At 38.2% G+C, this 23,990-nt stretch overlaps 1 protein-coding gene across 1 annotated transcript in view; it reads left to right on the plus strand.

The window, feature by feature from the left end:
* The window catches only part of KPNA1 (karyopherin subunit alpha 1), a 68,867-nt gene that overhangs the window by 27,341 nt on the left and 17,536 nt on the right, over window positions 1–23,990 (plus strand). Inside the window, exons 4-11 of the mRNA XM_060198270.1 lie at window positions 2,248–2,347; window positions 7,251–7,345; window positions 14,696–14,827; window positions 16,316–16,404; window positions 16,713–16,812; window positions 17,651–17,814; window positions 19,327–19,405; window positions 21,620–21,745. Coding sequence (XP_060054253.1) covers window positions 2,248–2,347; window positions 7,251–7,345; window positions 14,696–14,827; window positions 16,316–16,404; window positions 16,713–16,812; window positions 17,651–17,814; window positions 19,327–19,405; window positions 21,620–21,745 — 885 coding nt within the window. The remainder of the gene's footprint in view (window positions 1–2,247; window positions 2,348–7,250; window positions 7,346–14,695; window positions 14,828–16,315; window positions 16,405–16,712; window positions 16,813–17,650; window positions 17,815–19,326; window positions 19,406–21,619; window positions 21,746–23,990) is intronic.

Genomic DNA, 23,990 nt, shown 5'->3' on the forward strand with positions numbered 1-23,990 from the left:
TTTAAAAATAAGTAAAAAAATATTTAGAAATACAGTTTCTTATCTCTGTGATCTAGGAGAAGCTTTTGCTATAACTGCCAAAACTAGTTTATAGCTTTTATTTACAGTTTCCATTGTAAGGTTGGAGGATTTGAGCTCTTAAGATTTGGAAAAATTGGGGAAGGTCCTAGATTTGGTCCCCTACAAGTAATGAAGAGCTACTGTCTGGATCCTCACAAAATTGGCAACATAGTCAGATACTTTGTTTATTCAGGAATCGGTTTTGAAAGTCTTACAGCAGTTTTCTGGTTATTATGGGGAGAATCTTATATCTATTCTAGAATGTTAGGTATTGTTAACCAGCCAGTTGACATTAATAGCTGTGTGTAGTTTTCTTCACAGACCTTTCTTGTTTCCAGTTTAATACCACAGTTTCATGAAATGAAAACTTCATTTCATAGTGATGAATAACCTTACAAAAAAAGTTCACAGGGGTGAGGTAGTGGCACACCTGGTAGAGCATACATGTTACAGTGCACAGGAACCCAGGTTCCAGCTGCCTGTTCTCATCTGTGGGGGGGGGGGGGGCTGAGTGATGAGACAGTACTGTGGGTGTCATTCTCTCTCCACCACTACTTCATTCTCTGTTTCTATCCAAAATAAATACATATAAATTAAAAAAAAAAAAAAGAATAAAATGCACTACTGATTATAGGGGTAGATTGCAATGGAAAATGAGAAACTTTATTAAAAACTAGCAGGCCAGGTGGTAGCACACATGTTATCATATGGCAGGACCTGGGCTCAAGACCCTCAAGCTCCCCAACTGCAGAGGGGAAAACTTCACCAGCAGTGAAGTAGGTATGCAGGTATCTCTCTTTCCCTCTTTATTTCCCCATTCTCTCTCAAATTCTCTCTGTTTTTATCTAAGAACGAAAGATGTCACTGGATGCACTGGTTTCCTAGTATAGGGACTGAGCTCCAGCAATAACCTTGGTAGTACAAGAAAACAATGAACAAAAAACACCAACTTGATTTTTAAACAAATTTAAGAATATGCTCTTGGGTTTGGCAGTGGTTAGAATTAGTTTATACAGGACTACTCATTCAGTAAGTATTTGGTGTATAGCATCAAAGTGGGGCGGGAAGTGTTCAGATCCTGGAACGTGATGGCAGAGGAGGGCTGCTAGGGTGGCGGAGTTTAGATCGTTAATGTAGAAACTAGGGGGTCAGGCAGTAGTGCAGTAGGTTAAATGCCCATGGTGCAAAGGAAGGACTGGCATAAGGATGGTTTGAGCCTCCGGCTCCCCGCCTGCAGGGGGATCGCTTCACAAGCAGTGAAGCAGGTCCACAACTGTCTTTCTCTCCCCCTCTGTCTCACCTCCTCTCTCAGTATCTCTCTGTCCTATCCAACGACAACAACAATAAACAAGGGCAACAAAGGAGGGAGAATGGCCTCCAGGAGCAGTGGATTAAAGTGCAGGCACTGAGCCCCAGCAGTAATCCTGGAGGCAAAAGGAGGGTAGATAGTATAGCATGATGGTTACACTGAAGTCCCAGGTTCAGTCCTCTGCACCACCTGAACAGTGTAGAAAACTGAGAAATATTACAGATGTACAAACAACTGTATTTTATTGTTGCCTGTAAACCATTAATCCTCCTAGTTAAGTGGGGGTGGGAGATGGGATAAGTGATGTGATAGAAATTGAGTGACTGCTGTAGACTTGAGATTATGAAAAACTTTTTTTAGAATTTGAAATTGAAACTTCTAAAATAGCTTACTTTGCTATGCATGCCACCAAGGTTCAGTGCTGACCCCGAGTATGCTGAAAGAAGCTTTGGTGTTGTAGTAGGTTGCTGCTTGGTAGCTACCTCTCTCTCTCTCTGTCTGTTTCTCTTTCTCTCTCTGCCTTTTTTTTTTTTTTTTGTCTTTATGTAAAAAAAATTAGGGCTTGAAATTTAATCTGAACGACAGGAAATGGGCAAATGTGTAACTACCAAACAAGAGTAATAACAAATGCATGCCTTTTCTTTGTATTAACTATTAAGACTACTTTATCATTGCTGTAAACATTTTTAATGTCAGAATTTAGCTTCGTCATGTTATTAATCATTTCAGACATTTTTACTTGTAATGAGTTATCCAATATTTGTATAGTTCTTCTAGATGGTATGGTTAAGTTATTAAACTTGGACACAACATATCTTTGTTTTCCTTTGAGTTAATGTTAACATTTTATTATCTTTGCTTTTTATTTATGATCTCAGGGTGGTGTTATTACTTCTGACATGATCGAAATGATATTTTCCAATAGCCCAGAACAACAGCTTTCAGCAACACAGAAATTTAGAAAACTGCTTTCAAAAGGTGAGTTCTGAATATGTTGTGTATTTTTTCATTTGTTATAAAATACTATTTTCCCATAATGCATTTTTGCACCACAGTTAACTTGCTTTAGACTGTGTCTGCCAGGAGAGTGAAAGGTAAATACCTAGATAATTATGAACCATGACTAAAGTGATAAGAAAGAGCAATAGTCACTATTTCATGTTAATTAAAATCAAGAAACTTAATTTTAAGGAAAAAAACTTAAAATACTACTTGAAAGAGCAATCACTGTTTTAATGAGCTCAGATTGATTTATTGGTGACCAAAACTACCTTTTTTTGTATAATTAGGATAGAATGGAGTATGGTATATTTTGTTATCCTTGGCAAGTAAAAAATGCTCTGAGCTTCAGAACTATGTTAAAATGTTGGTAGTGGGTCTGGATAGTGGTATACCCAGTACTGCTTGTGCTTATACTTGCTCAAGGACCCAGGTTCAAACTCCTAGTACCTTCTTGTATGGAGGAAATTGCATGAGCAGTAGAGTGATTCTGCCAGGTATCTCTGTCTCTCATCCTCTAGAAAAAGTATTATCACCAGGAAACGGTAGTGGAGTCATTCAGATATCAAGCCCCAGCAGTAACACTGGTGGTTAAAAAGATGTTGGTAGTAAATACTTAAAGTAGTATCTGACCCTTGTAATTTATAATTATTTGGGGATATTAGTGATAAACTCATATGTCTTAAGGTTAACCAGGAGTAAAATAACAAAATATGAGGATCAGCATGTGGCTTGCTTGTTAGAGTGCACATTACCACTTGTGAGGATCTAGACTTGAGGCATGTCACCACATGGGAGTACCTGCAACAGGGAAGTTTCATAAGCAGTGAGCTATGGTCTCATTCCTTCTCTTATCTCTCCCCGTTTCTCACTGTCTGCCTAGAGGAAAGAAAAGAGTGACTGCCAGGAGTATTGGAACAGTGCAGGCACTCAGCATCAGTAATAACACTGGTGACATAAGCAAAAACCGAAACAAATAGTTTTTTTTTATATAAAATATTAAGTATTTGAAGACCATTATTATGTACACCTTTGCTACTCCTCTAAAAATGTTACTATTATCATTTTTTTTGGTATGCTGACCCTAGTGGGTTTCTCCGTTGTGATTTTTCATGGCTCTGCTACTTCCCTGCACATGTTCTAGTTTGCCAACCATTCTTTTAAAAAATGTGACAACTAGAATGTAATCCTCCACATGTAATCTTATTTTTCTTAAGATGTGATTATAAAGTGTTTAATTCAGTTGCAAGATTTACTTTATTAACCCAGTTTTATTGCTCTGGTTTATGGTGGTGTGGGGCATTGAACCTGGGACTAGGGAGCCTCAGGCATGAGAGTCCCTTTGCATAACCATTATGCTGCCTACCCCCACCCTTTGGCTTGCCTTTTTGTTGTTAAAATTCCGGAAGGCTCTTGCCGGGCGGGTCTAGCTTCACGGGCGGGTAACAGACGGGGGAGACAACGGCTGGGCAGGGAAGCTGTATTTCTTTATTCAGGAACAACGATTCATAAACTAAGACAAACTAATCACCAAACAGCACTCTGCTGTCTCTTTGCGGCGGTGCAAGCACTCTCTCTCTTACTCTCGAACTCAGGAACCCAGGAACTCTGTCTCTCTGGCACTCTCTCTTACTCTGTAACCCTGAAACTCTCGAACTCAGGAACTCTCTGACTCAGGAACCCTCTCTCGGGGTTCCTCGGGGCGGGGCCAAGCAGGCCTGCGAAATTAATAGGACTGATCCAATTCTCTTGGCGGGGGAGGGCTAGAACAAACCAATGTAAAGCATACGACACCTTTTTAATATTATTTATGTATCTACATATTAACAAATTAATCTCTGTGAACAATTCAGTTTATTGTTTTTGTCTGCATAGTGATAAAATTATTGAACCTAGCAAAGAATGTATAATTAGAGCTTGCCAGATTAACATTAACATAAAATCAGGGAGTCACCTGCCCACATGACATAAAGTGCAAGGACCTGCATAGGGATCCCGGTTCCCCACCTGGAGGGGGAGTCACTTCACAGGCGGAGAAGCAGGTCTGCAGGTGTCTTATATTTCTCTCCCCGTCTTCCCCTCCTCTCTCCATTTCTCTCCGTCCTATCCAATGACAACGACATCAATAACAACAACAGTAATACAACAAGGGCAACCGAAGGGAATAAATACTTAAAAAAAAAAGGCAAGTTTAAAAAAAAAAACATCAAATCAGTACCTTCTTTTAGTAAGATCATAAACTTGGCTGAAATCCCTAGTAGTAAACCAACACCCATCTTTCTCATGTTGCTAAATGGATGTTATCACAAACTTTGTCAAATGTCTTGCTGAACTAACTAATCATGTTATTTTTGACATTACCTGTCTACTCGCCCAACAAGTTTCTGTGTGAATGCATTTAAAGCAGACAACGACAACAACAAAATTAAAACCCTTGGGAGAGAGAACCAGAACATCACTCTGGCAGGCATGTTTGTTGGGAAAACCTTAGACAGTCGAGTCCTGTACTCTACCACTGTGGCACCCCCTTCAGCCACTTGAATGAATCTTCCAACCTGGTTTCATAAGATGATTAACAGTGGCTGTCTTTGGATGTATTTCTCCTTCCTCACTCCACTCCTTTATAACTTGGCTAAGATAATAGAGGCAGTAGCTTTACCCTTTAAGAAGTCTGCTTGGGAGTTGGGTGGTAGCACAGCCGGTTAAACCCAGGTAGTGCGAAGCACAAGGACTGGCATAAGGATCCCAGTTCCAGCCCCCCAAATCCCCACCTGCAGGGGAGTTGCTTCACAGGCAGTGAAGCAGATCTGCAGTTGTCTGTCTTTCTCTCCCCCTCTCTGTCTTCCCCATCTCTTTTCATTTCTCTCTGTCCTATCCAACAACGACATCAATAATAATAACTACAACAATAAAAAGACAACAAGGGAAACAAAAGGGAATAAATAAATAAATACTATTAAAAGCATGTTTAAAAAAAGAATTCTGCTTAAGGTGTCAGGTGGTGGTCCTGGTTTGAGTGAACAATGTGCAGGGACCTGGAATCAAGCCCCCCCTCCCTTGTCACACCTACAAGGGAGAGACTTCATGAGCAGTGAAAACACTGCTATAAATATCTCTCCCTCTCCCTCTCTGTGTCCAAAATAATAATAATTTTTAAAATGAATGCTTATTTTTTTAAATTAACTTTATTTGATAGGGACATCCAGAAATCAAGAGAAAGGAAGGAGGAAATAGGGAGAGAAAGGAATGACACACGATAGATAGCGTAATGGTTATGCAAAAAGACTTTCTTGCCTGAGGCTTAAAAGGACTGAACCTGGTGGTTCATTCCCCCTCATCCCCCATAAGCCAAAGTTGAGCAGTGCTCTGGTAAAAAAAAAAAGGGGGGGGGGGCAGGAGAAAGAGAGAACTGCAGCACTGCTTCACCACTCTGAAGTTTCCCCTGCAGATAGGTACTGGGGATTTGAATCTGGTTCCTTGGGTATTCTAACATGAACTCAACTAGGTGCACCACCTTAATGCTTAAAATAAAAAAGGTTGGGAGTCGACGGTAGCGCAGCAGGTTAAGCACAGGTGGCACAAAATGCAAGGACCAAAGTAAGGATCCTGGCTCAAGCCCCCGGCTCTCCACCTGCAGGGAGTCACTTCACAAGCAGTGAAGTAGGTCTGCAGGTGTCTGTCTTTCTCTCCCCCTCTCTGTCTTCCCCTCCTCTTTACATTTCTCTGTGTCCTATCCAACAATGATGACATCAATAACAACAACAATAATAACTACAACAATAAAATAAGGGCAACAAAGGGGAATACATAAATAGTAAAAAAAAAGAAGTGGTCCAGGAGGTGACACAGTGGATAAAGCATTGGATTCTTTTTTTTTTTTTAATATTTTATTTTATTTATTTATTCCCTTTTGTTGCCCTTGTTGTTTTATTGTTATAGTTATTATTATTGTTGTTGTCATCGTTGTTGGATAGGACAGAGAGAAACGGAGAGAGGAGGGGAAGACAGAGGGGGAGAGAAAGATAGACACCTGCAGACCTGCTTCACCGCCTGTGAAGCAACTCCCCTGCAGGTGGGGAGCCGAGGTTCAAACCCGGATCCTTGTGCCTGTCCTTGTGCTTTGCGCCACCTGTGCTTAACCCGCTGCGCTACAGCCCGACTCGCCAAGCATTGGATTCTTAAGCATAAGGTCCTGAGTTCAAGCCCCGGCAACACATGTACAGAGTGACATCTGTTTCTATTTCTCTCTCACCTTCTATCTTTCTCATTAATAAATAAATAAAATATTATTTTTAAAAAAAGTTTAAAAAATAAATAAATCAGATTATTCAAATAGAATCATCCCTGAGACCTCTGAAGTCCCAGGTTCTATTCCACCACCACCACAAGCCAGAGCTGATTAGTAAAAATGAATGAATGGATGGGTGGGTGAATGAAAATTTGCTTAAGCAAGGACCGGCGGAAGGATCCTGGTTCGAGCCCCCGGCTCCCCATCTGCAGGGGAGTCGCTTCACAGGCGGTGAAGCAGGTCTGCAGGTGTCTTATCTTTCCCCCTCTCTATCTTCCTCTCTTCATTTCTCTCTGTCCTATCCAACAACAACATCAGTAATAACAATAATAACTACAACAATAAAACAAGGGCAACAAAATGGAATAAATATTTTTTTTAAAAAAATTTGCTTAAAGAATTGTACTTATTCTCACTTTATTGTAAAGCATTTTAAGCCTCCTGTTAAAATGACCAAGCTCGTTTCACTTTTTTCTTTTTTAGATTTCTAGCATTAAAAGGATGCTAAAGTGGAGAGATACTATGAAGTCATTTTGAATTATGAAATTCTTATATTAAAGTCACTAATTTTTTTCCCTTTTTTTATGGAAACAGAACCTAACCCTCCTATTGATGAAGTTATCAGCACACCAGGAGTAGTAGCCAGGTTTGTGGAGTTCCTGAAACGAAAAGAGAATTGTACATTGCAGGTACAAACTGTTTATATTTCTTGCCTTATATGTTAATAGCCTTTACAAATACGTATTTTGTATACCATGTGTTACTTTGTTTTAGTGAGTGTTTGGTATTTTGATAATGATATTCCTGAAAACCACATTGCAAATTGCTTAGACAAGCTTTGTTAACATCCAGGCCCTTGGTTTTCCCCATCAGAATTTTCTACTTTGATTCATGTAAATTTTTTTTAAATAATTGCTGGTAATACTTACATAAGAGGAATTATTTGCAGTAAGGAAACATTATAGGTAGATACTATATCTAAGTTATGCAAAATTAAATTTAAAGAGCTTCTAACATGGGCTAGAACAGAGACTCAGTATCCAGACCTGATCCTAGTTAATCCTCCAAAGAGCCTAATGAGAAATCTGTCTCTCACTATGATAATTCAGTCTGTCAGTACCACATTATGTAGGAGGTTCAAGAGTAGGTTCTACAGCTTCTGGGTTAGATAATTGTCAGAACATAAAGAACAAAGTTTCAGTTAACTTTCACCTTGGAAATTATTTAGAAACTTTCAAATGATTATTTTCAATAGCTATATATATATTTTTAACCAACTGAATCGTTTTATTTATAATTTAACAAATACCTATAAACTCTGTTCTTTTAGGACCTAATCTGAAGGGTTAAGACCTACTAGAGATACTCAGTGGCTATTAAATTTGGTCAGGTGCCTAATTTTCAACAAATGTGATTGTTTTTCCTAGTAGACACCTGCCCATAACAAGTTAATCATGATGATAATTTTTGCCCTCTTCTATAGTCTTGCCCTGTTACAAAGGCTATAGCAACCTGGGACATTTTATGTTCGTGACCAACCGCTCTGCCCCTAAGTTCCTTCCTGTCAAGAAAATTATGATTTATAAGACTTGTTGCTGGGTGGGGGTATAGCATAATGGTTATGCAAAGAGACTTCCTGCCCATAACAAGTTAATCATGATGATAATTTTTGCCCTCTTATATATAGTCTTGCCCTGTTACAAAGGCTATAGCAACCTGGGACATTTTATGTCAGTGACCAACCACTCTGCCCCTAAGTTCCTTACTGTCAAGAAAATTATGATTTATAAGACTTGTTGCTGGGTGGGGGGTATGTATAGCATAATGGTTATGTAAAGAGACTTTCATGCCTGAGGCTCTCAAGTTCCAGGTTCAAGCCCCCATAACACCATAAGCCAGAGCTGAGCAGTGCTCTGGGAGAAAAAAAAAAAAAAAAAAGACTTGTTGCTTTGTCTTGATATTTTCTCTCCTTTCCTCCCCTCATCTTTCTACTTCTTTTATTCTCTTTGTTGCGGTGATGAGTTTCTTCCAGAGGAAAAACAAGAAATCCAGAAAAGGTAGAGTACTTCAATGTCCCATCAGTTTTTCTTCTCCAGTTTGACATTTACTAATCCCCAAATTCATTTGAATTAAGATTCTGTTTTGCTAGCTGCTTTCTGGATTGTAGTTTTGGTTCCCATCTAAGACTAGATCACCATTCCTGAAAATAAAGTTCATCTAGAGAGCAAGGAAAAAGACTTCTCAGAAAAAAGAAAAGAAGGAAATCCAGACAACTAACACTGCAGAGAAAAGAGTCTGAGCCCCTAAACAACCTACCAGGAACCAGAGGGATCAAATGAAGAGCCTTACTGCAGTTTATCATTTGAAAAGCTTTGCAGGGAGATTAGGGAAGACTATCATTTTTGTTAGCATTTTAAAAAAAAAGTCAGAAACGGACCTTTCCCTAGCTCTGCATTTTACAGTACTCTAGAGTATTATTTACACATTAAATTTTAGCAGGCAGTGCCCTCTCCTGGTTAGCATGTGTAGCTTCTGTATCAGTTTTATGCTGTAATTCTAGAATTTATACTTTAATGTATCTGAATATACAACCCTTCAGGAACCTCTGATTTGCTCCTTTCTAAATTCCCAGATTCTGCCCCTGTGAAAATCAGTCATTAGGCTGAAATATTGATAAATGATTCCTCTGGAAGTGACTACCTGGTCATGATTTTTCATTTTAGCTATCCAAAGACTGAGAAGTAACCAGCTTGCTAATCATCTAAAGGTCATCATCCCTAACTAATTTTTTTTCTGTACATTTAAGCAAAATATGGTGATTTCTCTCCAATGTGACTAAAGCTTTGGCCACCCAGAAGCAGAAGGGAGACCTTAGAGCCTCTGGGAAATTTGGAGGGTATTACTTCCCTTTTCTTCTTAGAGAGCAACAGGATGTAAATTGTCACTGCTCCTCCCACCTGCTTACTTAAAATGTTAATAGTATGTCTTTGGATGGGGCTTTTGCCATTTTTCTTCCAGAAAAAGAATCATATGGTGATAATATTTATATTCACTAATAAGCCCTGTGGAAAAACTTAATCACTTAATTCCATAGATAAGGAACTGAATCCTAGTGAAGGATTTCATTTCTTTTCTGACTTCCCTCAGTGAGGTTACTTAAATTATAGGAAGGCTTAATGGCCTGATTTGGGCAATGCTGGTCAGATAATAACTTGCCTTTAAGAGAATATGAGTGGAATCTAGGGTTTTGAAAGCAAACTTTTTAGCTGAGGGAATTCTCAAGCTGTGACATGTAGGACTCAAACATACTTGAACCTTTGAAGTGAAATTGGTCTGCCTGATGGCATATTTCTTGGACTCACTTTGTTTGAGGCCGAGCATCTTTGTACTGCTTTGTACTCCTTTGCAGTTCTAAGATACTGTGTTCACAAACCTTAACTAAACTTATAAAAGTAACTAGAAATAAATTACTTTCTAGTTCTATTAGATAGACTTCTCTTAAAGTTGTAAACTTTAATTACTTTGGCTTAGTTTCCAAATATTTGCCTTACCTCTTCCCACTAAAAGCTTAACGTGATAAACTGCAGTAAGCCTTCATCTTTCTACATCTTTTCCCATCCTCATTGATCTCTACCTTTCTTGAAAGGTTGCTCAGATGATTCAGGCACTGGTCTCTGCAGAGTTTGATATCTGGGTTTATTTTTCTGATGTGAGCCTCTCTTTTCACTTGCTCTCCAGGTGAGCCTGGCATTTGCTAGGAATCAGAGTGGAACCGGCAAAGTGGCCAGCAACAGAGTCCTGATGCAAATGGAGAAAGGGAACCAGGCGTACCTCAATCTGGAGTGGGAAACTTGATAGGAGGTCAGAAGTACTTCAGCTTTGGATTCTCATTTTCCTTATTTAAGGAACTGAGCACCAGAAGGTAGAGACTGAGAAAGGAAAAAGAGAGTATCAAGTATTCAGTTTACCCTTCAGATTTTAGTTGTAGCCTTATTTTAGCAAGTTCCGGACTATGAAATATAGTAGTAGAATTACAGTTTATAAGCAATCATAGCTGCATGGTGGTTGTTTCCTTACTTGATACCATTCTTGAAACACTAGGAATATGGTATTTTATTTATTTATCTTTAAGCAGGTTTTAATTTTTTTCACTTATTTATTTATTCGATAGAGAGAGAAAAAGAGGGAAGGGGAGGTAGAGAGTAAAAGACACCTGCAGCACTGTTTCACCACTTACGAAGTTTTCTCCGTGCAGGTGGAGACCAAGGGCTTGAACCTGGGTTCAACCAGGTGCACCACCACCCACCTACCTGGTCCCAAATATAATACTTTAAAAACAACAAAGAGGAAACAATAATTATTTTGACTCTCATTTATTACTTAAGGTGATACTACTAGTTTTTAAAATCTTTGTGTTCCTGGTTCTCCCCTGACCCTCCACCTCCCTTGAATCACATTATTTAAAATACCTAGTTATTTTGTTTTATAATCTTATGCAGTAGGTTTTTGTTATCAACTGAACTTTCCCATTTCACAACTCTTTCGTGTTAAATTCTAATCCAAATGCAGGATCAAAACATACTATAAAAGAGAGAAAAAAGAGACTACCATAACCAGATACATAGAAGTTATGTTTGTTTATTTATTTATTTTTAGCAGAGCACTAATCAGTTCTGGCTTATGGATGTGTGGGGGATTAAACCTGGGACTTTGGAGCTGTAGGCATGAGAGTCTCTTTGCATAACCATTAATGTTTATTTATTCCCTTTTGTTGCCCTTGTTTTATTGTTGTAGTTATTATTGTTGTTGTTATTGATGTCATTGCTGGATAGGACAGAGAGAAATGGAGAGAGGAAGGGAAGACAGAGAGGGGGAGAGAAAGATAAGACACCTGCAGACCTGCTTCACTGCTTGTGAAGCGACTCCCTTGCAGGTGGGGAGCTGGGGACTCAAACCGTTAATGATGGTTTTATTGAGCCTGGGACCTGGGTGCCTCAGTCTGTTCGCATAACTATTATGCTATCTCCTGCCTTTTTTCCCCCTTCCCCTCATTCTTTTAACTCTAAAAGGACCCCATGGAGGCCAGGTGGTGGTGCACCTGGTTAAGCACTCATGTTACAGTGTGCAAGGAACTGGGTTCAAGCCCCTGGTCCCCACCCACAGGAAAGCTTCACTAGTGGTGAAGCAGGACTGCAGTTGTCTCTTTATCTCTCCCTTTCTATCTCCCTTTCCCCTCTCAATTTCTCTCTGTTTCTGTCAGATAAATAAGTAAAAGGACCCTGTATATCATTGTAATCAGTAATAGTTGTCACTGTTTTGTTTTGCTTTTCCATTTTATTAACTTCCTATCTGGAATATGTCATTTCCATTGAGACCTTTGGTGTTAAATTATATGATACAAATAGCAGTTTAAACTCTGGCAGTTACCAGCATGCTGTTATTTTCATCTTGCTAACACCTTAATATATTAGGTTATTTTTACCATTTCTTTTGTGTCAGAGTCTCAGTGCAAGCCATTTCTATCTTATATATTAATTGCTATGTACACTGATCTTACTTATTCTCTGTATTGTTTTACCTCGCAGTTTTCATTTCTTTCTCTCTCTCTTTTTTTTTTTTTCTCTTGCAGTTTTCATTTCTTTGGCTTGGTCTTTGCAGTCAGTATCTGACAACTCTTTAATCTTGCCTTCTGCTATTTTGTTACGCACTGTGGCTAATTTTTTAGTAAATGAAAGAAACTACATTTTAGATAAACTGTTTTAACAAATACTTTCCCCCCCCCCTTAAATCTAGCATGTCATTTGAAATTTCTTGATCTGGATATGAAAGTTATGATCATTTTTGCAATTTTTCCAACAGTGTTGTTTGTATTATAGGTGTGCTTCTGAGAGGAAACTGGCTAGACTTCATAAGTTTACTAGACTAAGGCACTATAGTTTTTGAGTGGCTATGTAGCATATAAGTAGAATAGTCAGGTGCTGGATATTTTGTGTGAATTTCTTCATTCACTAGCTGGGAAAGCCAGACTTTCTGGTTGTTGGGAGAAATACTTGAGAATATAGGAACACTGATTTCAAAATATGAAGTACTGTACAAATGTAAAATCAGGCAAATTGAAAAAGGTCAGAGCGTTGGTTTTAGCAGTGATTTAATTACAGAGGTTACTACGTGATGGGTTTTTACCATTATCAGAAGTGCTCCTCGTCTGGGACTCCTTAAGTATCTTAAGTATCTTTCAGCTATGCTAATAGAATATCTTTTGTATTTCTTCTATCTTCCTCCTCACCATGACTAGTGTTCTATCTGACAAATGCTTTTTAGTAAACCCCAAAAGTTTAAAAGAACTGAAACTCTTATCTTATTAAATGGGGAAGCCACTGAAATTTTATTTTATTGCATGTATGCTTCATTAAAGGGAACATAGAAGGCATAGTGGGGGAGGGAAACAACCTAAAGTTGTACTTAGGACTCTTACTAAATACAATTATAAGGATTCATTCTTGGAAGAGATGTGTAGAATGAGTAATATGTTGCATTTTTTGTTGACTATAATTTCTTTCATACCTCCTGTTTACCAACCTTCAAGTTTTACATGTGTGATCTTTTTAAGTTTTTTTTTTAATTATTGTTATTGATATATTGTATAGACATAAAAATTGAGAGGGAAGGGTGTAATAGGGAGGGAGAGAGACACCTGTAGCACTACTTCACCACTCAAAAATTTCCCCCTGCAGGTGGGAGCCAGGGTCTCAAACCCAGGTACACCATCATCCAGCCCCAAGAGTGCTTTTTCAAAAGTTTTACATGTCACTGTCAAGGTGGCACAGTAGATAAAGTGTTAAGCTTGTAAGATGATGTCCCATATTGAATCCCTGGCAAATGTATGTTGTCCCTGTCTGTCAGTCTCAGTCAGTGTCTCTCTCTCTTCCCCCTCTCTCCTTCCCTCTCCCCCCCTTCCTTCTACCCCCTTCTCTCCCCCTCCCTCTCTCTCTCTTTCTCACGCGCACACAGAATCTTGAACAAAATTGGGGGGCCAGGTGGTGGCACACCTGTTTGCATATATTACCATGGGCAAGGACCCTCGGGTTCGAGCTCCTAGGAAAGCTACATGAGTAGTGGAGCAGCGCTGCAGATCTATCTCCTCCTTCCTTCCTGATTACTCTGTCTCTGTCCAAAATAAATTAAACAAAGATATTTTTAAAAAAAATTTTTTACGTGTGTATTGGTTTGGACCTTCTTTATTGGCTTTGTTAATGTTCTGAAGTTACTTTTTTTTTTTTTTTAAGGACTTTATTTATTTATGAGAAAGCTAGGAGGAGAGAGAAAGAACCAGACATCACTCTGGTATATGTGCTGCTGGGGATCAAACTCAGGACCTCGTGCTTGAGAGTCCAGTACTTTATCCACTGTACCACCTCCCGGACCACTAAAGTTATATTACTAATGAACTTCTTTTGGCCTACTTACCTGAAATACAGTTTTGCTTTTTCACTCTATCTATATCTTAACTACATCCCTCCCCCATTTCACATTGTCCACTCTTTTTATTTTTATTAGATAATATATCTGGCTTAAAGCCAGTGGGCAGCATATAAAGTATATAGTGAAAAATGCCTTTTTCTTTCCTTTCTTGTTCTCCATTTACTCTGAATTCCCCATGTAGTTAGCAGGTATTATTTCCCCTTCTAGAAACATGCTGTGCAATAAGTACATAAGTAACTTGCCAACCCTTTTAGAGATACTGTGTGATAAAATATTAATGTGTACTGTTTTTTTTTTAAATTAATTTCTTTGGTGATCATTCTCAGCACGTGTTCATTTTATAATTTTATGTCAGTTTATTTTCCTTTAAATTTGTAGACACCTTGAATATTCTTTTAGAGTGAGGTTTTTTTTTCTGAGGATCCTTCTCTTAAGATTAATATATTTGCTTGGTAGATTAGATGCAATAATGGTCTCAGATCCTGTTCTATATATACAGAGAACCTTATTGATAATGCTATTCTAAAAAGATAATGAAATTATTTTTATCTTTATAGTTTGAATCAGCTTGGGTACTGACAAATATTGCTTCAGGAAATTCTATTCAGACTCGGATTGTGATTCAGGCAGGAGCTGTGCCTATCTTCATAGAGTTGCTCAGCTCAGAGTTTGAAGATGTCCAGGAGCAGGTAAACAATGAAACAAATAAAAAGAAGTAGGTGAAAGAATAAACTTTCCCTCTTTGGTGCTACATTCAAGGCCTGAGTTTCAATACTGGTCATGAGAATCCATGGTTTAAAGGAATATTCTAAAAATCTAACCCAAAGTAAAAGCATTCCATAGTGAAGATAGAAATTTTGCTAAAAGTATATGACCATATTTCCCCTTTTATTTGTTTGGTTGGTTGCTTATTTATTTAGTGGAGTTAGCGCCTCGCACATGCATGATTGCACCACTCCCCAACTAACCCCCCCCCCCTTCAGAAAGAGACATCATAGTACTACAGCTTTCCCCAGTGTCATGCCTCCCTTGTGGAGCAGGAATTCAAACCTGGGCTGCATATGACCCTACTTAGTATGCTATCTCACTGGCCCTTAATTCTGAAATGTTTAAACCCAGTAAATGTACTTTTGAGGCTGGGTGAGCAGTTACTTGAGTTTTTTGTCTTTTTCTTTTCTTTTTTAGAAACCTATGTTTTTAAAGTAATAGTATGTCTTTGACACATTCATATAGAAGGTTTAGCAAATAACAGATTTTTTTTTTTATTGCAAATTTAACCAAATCTGTAAATAAAAATGACTGTGAGGGCTGGCAAGATAACTTACTTGCCAGGATAGTTTAGCTTTGCCATGCACATGACCTAGGTTTGAGTATGGTCCCCACTACACCAAAGGAAGCTTTGGAATTATGGTCATTCCTTCTCTCCTTCTGTCTCTGTTTCTGAAAGGGTCGGCCCAGAGTGGCAACGCCCTGGTGAGCAAAAAAACAAATTGAATGAATATAACTTTCTTTATTGTGTTATCAACTTGCATAAAACTATATATATTTGAAAATTTTTGATACGTTTATGCCCATGAAACCATCATAATCAAGATGATTAACATATTCATTATCCCCCAATGTGTAATAAAGTTTCTGCATTTTGATTGCTCCTAAACTCTTTGTTCATTTATTACATTCATAAGCAGTTTTAAAATATGCTTTTCATCAATTCAGTAGACCATTTTAGTCCTACTCTATACCAGAGGCTGCATGGAATCTTACTAAGGGCTAGTATCCATTATGGTAAAGAACATGCATAGAGGGCAGGGGTAGATAGCATAATGGTTATGCAAAGAGACTCTCATGCTTGAGGCTCTAAAGTCCCAGGTTCAATCCCTTGCACCACTGTAAGCCAGAGCTGAGCAGTGCTCTGGTAAAATAAAAAAAATTTAAAAAGAACATGAATAGAAACTGCCTCCACCCTATAATAAACTTACCATGGATATTTACATGTACACTTAATAATTTAACTCCTTGATGAATGAACTTAGGAGTATAAAGAACCTTGCATTATAAGTTGATTTAACGTGTTAATCATGCTGTAAATACTTACTGTGATATGTTGACATCTTTTTAAAATAATTAAGAGAGAACTAAACTTTACAGCCTGCCATTAATGAATAATGTTTTCACAGGCAGTCTGGGCTCTTGGAAACATTGCTGGTGATAGTACCATGTGCAGGGACTATGTTTTAGACTGCAATATTCTTCCTCCTCTTTTGCAGTAAGTTTCAATTTTTTTGTGTGTTTAATAAAAATTAAGTTCCCGAACTGTACAACTTTGGAAATCTTTTTGTGTTCCCTAGTTTTCATCATAGATATTTCTTGCTAATTTATTCAAATAATTTCTTCTGGCAGCCTGTCTTAGTTGAGTACCAAAATTCTGAATTAGTTGTGTTATAATTAAGCTTTATTGTTCTGCAGAAGTTATTTGGAGACATCTATTTAATCAGTAGAATTAAGTTGTTTAGTATTTATCTTATAACCAGAGAATTGAAGCTAGTTATACAGTTTACATTATCACTCTTGTAGGTTATTTTCAAAACAAAACCGCCTGACCATGACCCGGAATGCAGTATGGGCTTTATCTAATCTTTGTAGAGGGAAGAGTCCACCTCCAGAATTTGCAAAGGTAAGGATTATTCTTACAGGAAATTGACAGAATGGTATACTTTAAAAAGTATACAACAGTAGAGGCAGGGCAGTGGTATACCTGGTAGAACACACACATTACCATGCTCAAGGACCTGGGTTCAAACGGGGAAGCTTCATAAGTGGTGGAGCAGTGCTGTAGATGTCTCTCTTCACACACCCCCACTACCACCTCATATTCCTCTTTGTCTCTGCCACATGAAAAAACAAATAAACATAATTAGTATTAATGTGAAAATCAAGGGCTAATTCTAATATTGGTTAAAGTGTTAGAATTTTGTGTGTTTCTTGAGAAAGACGTGGGGGGGTTAGGTTACCAGATTGTAAAATTACAGTATATAGTTCTATATCCCCACCTTCCCACATCCCATGTTTGTTCTTTGTTAGAGTAAAAATTTTCACTGTCTGTTTTAAAAAAAAAAACAACTTTGAATTAATCTTAAAACATATCTTTTTGGTTAATAGTATGTAAAATATAAAATGTATTCTAACTTTACCACATGTGACATAGGGAGTTTTTTTGGTGGGAAGGCATAAAGAATATATATTGACAAGATGTCTCACTCTAGAATTGGTATTTATTAAACTTTGCTCTCTGAAATTATTTTCCTTAAACTCTTGACTACTTCATCTGAGTAAACTGCCAGACCATTAGCAGCATTCCCAAAGCTCTAAACATTACTTGAATAACTCCATCTCTAAAAGTATTAATCACCTCAAAAGTCAGCAAGTGTGTACCTGTTTGCTTTCTGAGCTTCTCACCTTGTCTCTGACTTTATTGTATTGAGTTTGATAATTATAGCATCTTCCCATTACAGGTTTCTCCTTGTCTGAATGCGCTTTCCTGGTTGCTGTTTGTCAATGACACTGATGTTCTGGCTGATGCCTGCTGGGCCCTCTCATATTTATCAGATGGACCTAATGATAAAATTCAAGCAGTCATTGATGCAGGAGTATGTAGGAGACTTGTGGAGCTGCTGATGTAAGATATCTATAATAGAATTTGTATGTTCTTTTCTCCACGTTATGTTTTCTAGCTGCAGATACTCTAATGATAACATATTGTGGTGATGTATAGTGTTTGGGAGATGGTATGTTTATTTAAACAATTTTCCCCTTAATTTTTTATTGCAATGTAGAGCATGAAAAAGATTTTTTAATTTTTATTTGTTTTCCCTTTTGTTGCCATTGGTTTTTTATTGTTGTTGGATAGGACAGAGAGAAATGGAGAGGGGAGGGGAAGACAGAGAGGGAGAGAGAAAGATAGACACCTACAGACCTGCTTCACCGCCTGTGAAGGACTCCCCTGCAGGTGGGGAGCTGGGGGATTGAACCCCGGCTACTGCCTGACTCCCTGCTATACCATTTTTAATTTCAGTAATTCTAGCCCATGTTTAACAAATGACCTTAGATCAGCCAGTGGCTAGCAGAGAGCATGTTGCCACTGAAAATAGTAATTTTTTAATTAGAGCATAATCTTGATTGCTGTCAAAGTTATTTTGCTATATCTCTTTGTGATACCTTTCATGATAATATGGAAAGAATATTTGAGACTATTAATTAGAACTTTAGATATGCTATTATTATGGACAGCACTACAAATCCACCACTCCCAGTAGCCCCCTTTCTATTTTGTTATATTGGACAGAGAAAAATTGAGAGGGGAGCAGGAGAGAAAGATAAGACACCTACAAAGCTTGGAATCTAGGTGATGGACTACCTGGGAAAAATTATTAGGATTTTGGCTTTCAATAAAAAATAGCTTTCCTGTTCTTTAACCCTCTGGGAGTATGGACCCAAGGTCATTCTGGGATGCAGAAGGTGGAAGGTCTGGCTTCTGTAATTGTTTCCTCACTGAACATGGGCGTTGACAGGGCGATCCATACTCCCAGCCTGTCTCTCTCTTTCCCTAAGCTATTGGGGGAGGGGATGGAATACAGAGTTCTGGTGGTGGGAATTGTGTAGAGTTGTACCCCTCTAATCCTATGGTTTTGTCAATGTTTCCTTTTTAAAATTTTTTTTTAAATTTTATTTATTTTCCCTTTTGTTGCCCTTGTTGCTTGTTGTTGTAGTTATTAATGTTGTCGTTGTTAGACAGGACAGAGAGAAATGGAGAAAGGAGGGGAAGACGGAGAGAGAAAGATAGACACCTGCAGACCTGCTTCACAGCCTGTGAAGTGACTCCCCGCACGTGGGAGCGGGGGCTCGAACTGGGAACCTTATCCTTATGCTTCACGCCACATGTGCTTAACCCACTGCGCTACCGCCCAACCCCCCAATGTTTCCTTTTTATAAATAAAATTTTTTAAAACACTTAAAAAATAGTAAACCCAGCTCTTCTTTGAGACCCCAAATATTCCATCATCATAATAGGGTTCCCTTAATAACCATCTTTCTGCTCTAAAATCTTGTCATTTTTAGTGTGAGTTTAAACCTAAATGAAGGATACAGAGAATAAGGCTGTTGGCTATAACGTTTCTTCTTGTGATTGCAGGCATAATGATTATAAAGTGGTTTCTCCTGCTTTGCGGGCTGTAGGAAACATTGTCACAGGAGATGATATTCAGACACAGGTATGAATAAATTGTTAACTATTATTTTCCTTCATAGACAATATATTGAACATCATAGTATGATGCATAAGGAACTAATACCCTTTTTTTTTTGCCTTACTGCATATTTTTAGCAGTTATGAATGCATACAATTAAACTTTTTAAAAGATTTATTTATTGAGATTAATGGTTTACCATAAATACAGTTACTACCATATGTGTAAACTTTCTCCGTTTTCTCAAAATACTCTTACCCCCAGCCGGGGGGTTCCTTCACTATCATATACCAGGACCCGAATACTTCCCCCCGCCCCAGGGTTGGTTACTTCGGTACAGTATGCCAAATCCAGTCCAAAATTCTGCTTTGTGTTTTCCCTTCTGTTCTTATTTTTCAATTTCTGTCTGTGAGTGGGATCATCCCATGTTCATCCTTATCTTTCTGGCTTATATCACTTAACATGATTCTTTCAAGCTCCATCCAAGATGAGGTGAAGAAGGTGAATTCATCATTCTTAATAGCTGAGTTATATATATATACCACAACTTGCTCAACCATTCTTCTGTTGTTAACATCTAAGTTACTTCCAGATTTTGGCTATTATAAACTGTCTGCTATAAACACAGGTATGCATAGATCTTTTTGGATAGGTGTGTTTGATCCCTTGGGAAAGGAATTGCAGGATCATAGGGAAGGTCACCTTCTAGCCTTCTGAGAGTTATCCAGTCTGCTCTCCAGAGGAATTGGACTAATTGACATTCCCATCATACTGCAAGAGGGTTCTTTTGCCTCCACAACATCTCCAGCATTACTTATCATTTCTCATGTATGGCATTCTCACAGGAGTGAAGTGGTATCATTGTTGTCCTTATTTGCATTTCTCCAACAATCTGATGTGTGATGTGGAGCATTTTCTCATGTTTGATGGCCTTTTTTGTCTCTGGTAAATAATTATGTTCATATACTTTCCCCACTTTTGGATGGAGTCATTTGTGTTTTTTCTTCTTTTTTTTCTTTCCCCTCTGCGTTAGGTTAGCTCTTTATATATTTTGATTATTAGCCTTTTGTCTGAAGTGTGGCATGTAGATTTTCTCCCATTCTTTAAAGACTTTTCAGTTTGATTTATTTCTGGTTTTGTCTAAGTATTTGATAGTTTTGGTCCAGCATCCAAGTCCCTGATCCATTTGGAGTTTACTTCTGTGTGGTGAAATGTAGTGGTTCAGTTTCATTCTTCTGTACATTTCAACCCAATTTTCCCAACACCATTTGTTGAAGAGACTCCTCTTTCTCTATCTAGTAGTTTAGAGCCCCTTGTCAAGAACTCTATGTCCACAGGTGTGTGGGGGAGATTTACTTCTGAGAAGGGAAAAAACAAGAGTATTACGCGGGTACATGTGATTTTGAGGATTGAACGCAGGGTGGGTGGTGGTGCATGCATGTTACAATGCAGGAGGACTCAGGTTCAAGCCCTTGGTCCCCACCATCAAGGGGAAAGCTTTGCCAGTGGTGAAGCAGTGTGCTGCAGGTGTCTTTCTTTCTCCCTATTTCCCCCAATACTAACTCTTGTTGGCAGTAAATTCTTTTTCTTACAATGTTAGGTTATTTCTAAATTTTTTAAAACGATATATTTTCCTTTTTGTTGCCCTTTTTTTATTGTTGTTGTTATTGGTGTCGTTGTTAGGACAGAAAGAAGTGGAGAGAGGAGGGAAACACAGTGGGAAAGAAATACAGACACCTGTAGACCTGCTTCACCACCTGTGAAGCGACTCCTCTGTAGGTGGGGAGCCAGGATCCTTACACCAATCCTTGCGCTTTGCGCCACATGCGCTTAACCCGCTGCGCTACTGCCCAGCTCCCTATTTCTAAAATTTTTAATGGAGGTACATTAAATTATTTCTTTGCCTGTGTTTTTTCCTAAAAATAAAGATTCTCAGGGGGTCAGGTAGTGGCACACCTGGTTGAGCACAGGTTACAGTGCTCAAGGACCCAGGTTTGAGCCCCCCCAGTCCCCACCTGCAGAGGGAAAGCTTTGTGAGTAGTGAAGCAGTGTTGCAGGTGTCTCTGTCTCTGTCTTTCTCAGTCACCCCCTTCCTCTCAATTTCTGGTTGTCTCTACCCAGTAAATGAATTAAGATTTTTTAAAAAATTTAATGATCCTAATTTACTTTGATTTGGATCAGTGCAAATAAACTTTTTTTTTTTTATTGCAAGTAAACTTTTAAAACTTTTCCTTTTAGGTGATTTTGAATTGCTCAGCTCTGCAAAGTTTATTGCATTTGTTGAGTAGCCCTAAGGAATCTATCAAAAAAGAAGCTTGTTGGACAATATCTAATATCACAGCTGGAAACAGGGCACAGATTCAGGTAATTTCATAGCATTATATTTTTCTATATTCTTAAAGATTTATTTATTACATATGAGAGAAAGAATTCTTAAATTTTATTACTTCTACTCTGTAGAATTTTAAGTATTCATAGACAGAAGTTGAAAAATTAGAACAGAAGGGAAAACACAAAACAAAAGTTTGGACTGGAGTTGGAGTATTGCACCAAAGTAAAAAACCAGGTGGGCAGGGGTGGAAGGTTCTGGTCCTGGAACATGATATGGCAGAGGAGGACCTAGTGGGAGTTGAATTGTTACGTGGAAAAAGTAATGTTACACATATACAAATGACTGTATTTTACTGTTGACGTAAACCATTAATACCCCCTCCCTTTTTTTTTTAATAAAAAAAGAAGACTTCTAAAACTTATACAGAGGCCTTAGGTCTTTTCCTTTGCCTTTAATGATTGATAATTTGCCAAGATCTGAGAAATAATGTCTTGATTTTTTTTAATGCTCTGATGGACTTTAAGCGAAGTAGATTGGCTTTTACTCTTGTTCAATCAAATACTGATTTTTCTCCCACCCACCCCCCCTTTTTTTTCATTAGAGCATTGTTCAACTCTGGCTGGTGGTGGTGCAGGGGATCAAACCTGGGACTTTGGAGCCTTAGGCATGAAAATCTCTTTGCATAACCATTATGCTATCTACCCCTGCCCTAGATACTCATTTTCTATTAGCCTGTTTATTTGATTGCTTCAATTTTCCTAAAATTTAGGGACCCATTTTCTCTAAATGTGTGGGTTTTTTTACTTTTTTGTCTTAAAATCAGTAGAGGGTGGTTCAACTGGAAAACTAAGTTTCAAAAGACTTTATTTTTACATCGTAGGATTATAAAGTGATTCAGCATAAACCACGAGAAAGATTAAAATCAAGTAGATATCACAGGCCTATGGGGAATTTATGCTGAGTGGAATCATAAAAGTCATTTAGTATTAAAAAAAAAAGTCATCTAGTAATAAACTCTGCTTACTGCATTGGTGTAATAGAATTTTTTTAAAGAAGATTTTATTTGTGACAAATAATAGGAGGAGAGAGAAAGAACCAGATACCACTCTGGTACATGTACTGCATTAACATGCCTTGGTTTACAATACTAGATAAGTTTCAGGAGTATAGCTTCATATCCTGATATATATAAATGCCACTGCATGCATCCATATAGTCCTATAGTTCTATTTCCTTTTACCATTATCAATCTTTCTTTTTTAGATTTTATTTATTTAAAAAAATTTTTTTGCCTCCAAGATTATTGCTAGGGCTCAGTGCCTGCACCATGAATCCACTGCTCCTGGAGGCCATTCTCCCCTCTCCCCCTTTTGTTGCCCTTATAGCCTTGTTGTGGTTATTGTTGTTGTTGATGTTGTTTGTTGTTGGATAGGACAGAGAGAAATGGAGAGAAGAGGGGAAGACAGAGAAGGGAGAGAAAGACAGACAAATGCAGACCTGCTTCAGTGCCTGTGAAGCGACTTCCCTGTAGGTGGGGAAGCCAGGGGCTCAAACTGGGATCCTTATGCTGGTCCCGGCGCCATGTGCTCATAACCCGCTGCGCTACCACCCAAACTCCTGTTTATTTTAAAATATTTTATTTATTTACTTATTCATGAAAAAGGAGGAGAGAGAGAGGAAGAACCAGACATCACTCTGGTACATGTGCTGCTAAGGACTGAACTCGGGACCTCATGCTTGAGAGTTCATTTCTTTATTCACTGTGCCACCTCCTGGACCACCATTAAACACCACTATTATTCTAACCCTCACCCCCATATTTCAGATTGGAAATGTTTAGGAGACTTGGTGATTGAATATAGAATATAAATCAATACAAAAAGAGTTGTGAAATTTTGAAAGGAGACCTAGGTTGGGGAGATAGTATAATGGTTATGCAAATAGACTCTGGTGCCTGAGGCTCCAAGGTGCCAGATTCAGCCAGAGCTGAGCAGTGCTAGTGCTCTGGTTAAACAAAACAAAGCCTGATAAGGAATTTAGGTTGATACATTTGAGGCATTAGCAGATCTAAATGAAGTAATCTGTTTGCCACCCTGGACTGGAACTCCAGTGAAAAATAAGAACTGCAGAATTATAACAAAATTGGAAAACTATAGTGGTTACTCACAAACTTTCAGTGGTGGGAAAGATGTGAAATTTTAGTCCTATCACTAGTAGTACGATATGGGGGTGGGAGGGTAGATTTAACATCTCAAGTTCCCTAACTGCCATTAAATT

The sequence above is a fragment of the Erinaceus europaeus genome, chromosome 9, assembly GCF_950295315.1.
Source record: "Erinaceus europaeus chromosome 9, mEriEur2.1, whole genome shotgun sequence".
Classification (NCBI taxonomy): Eukaryota; Metazoa; Chordata; class Mammalia; order Eulipotyphla; family Erinaceidae; genus Erinaceus; species Erinaceus europaeus.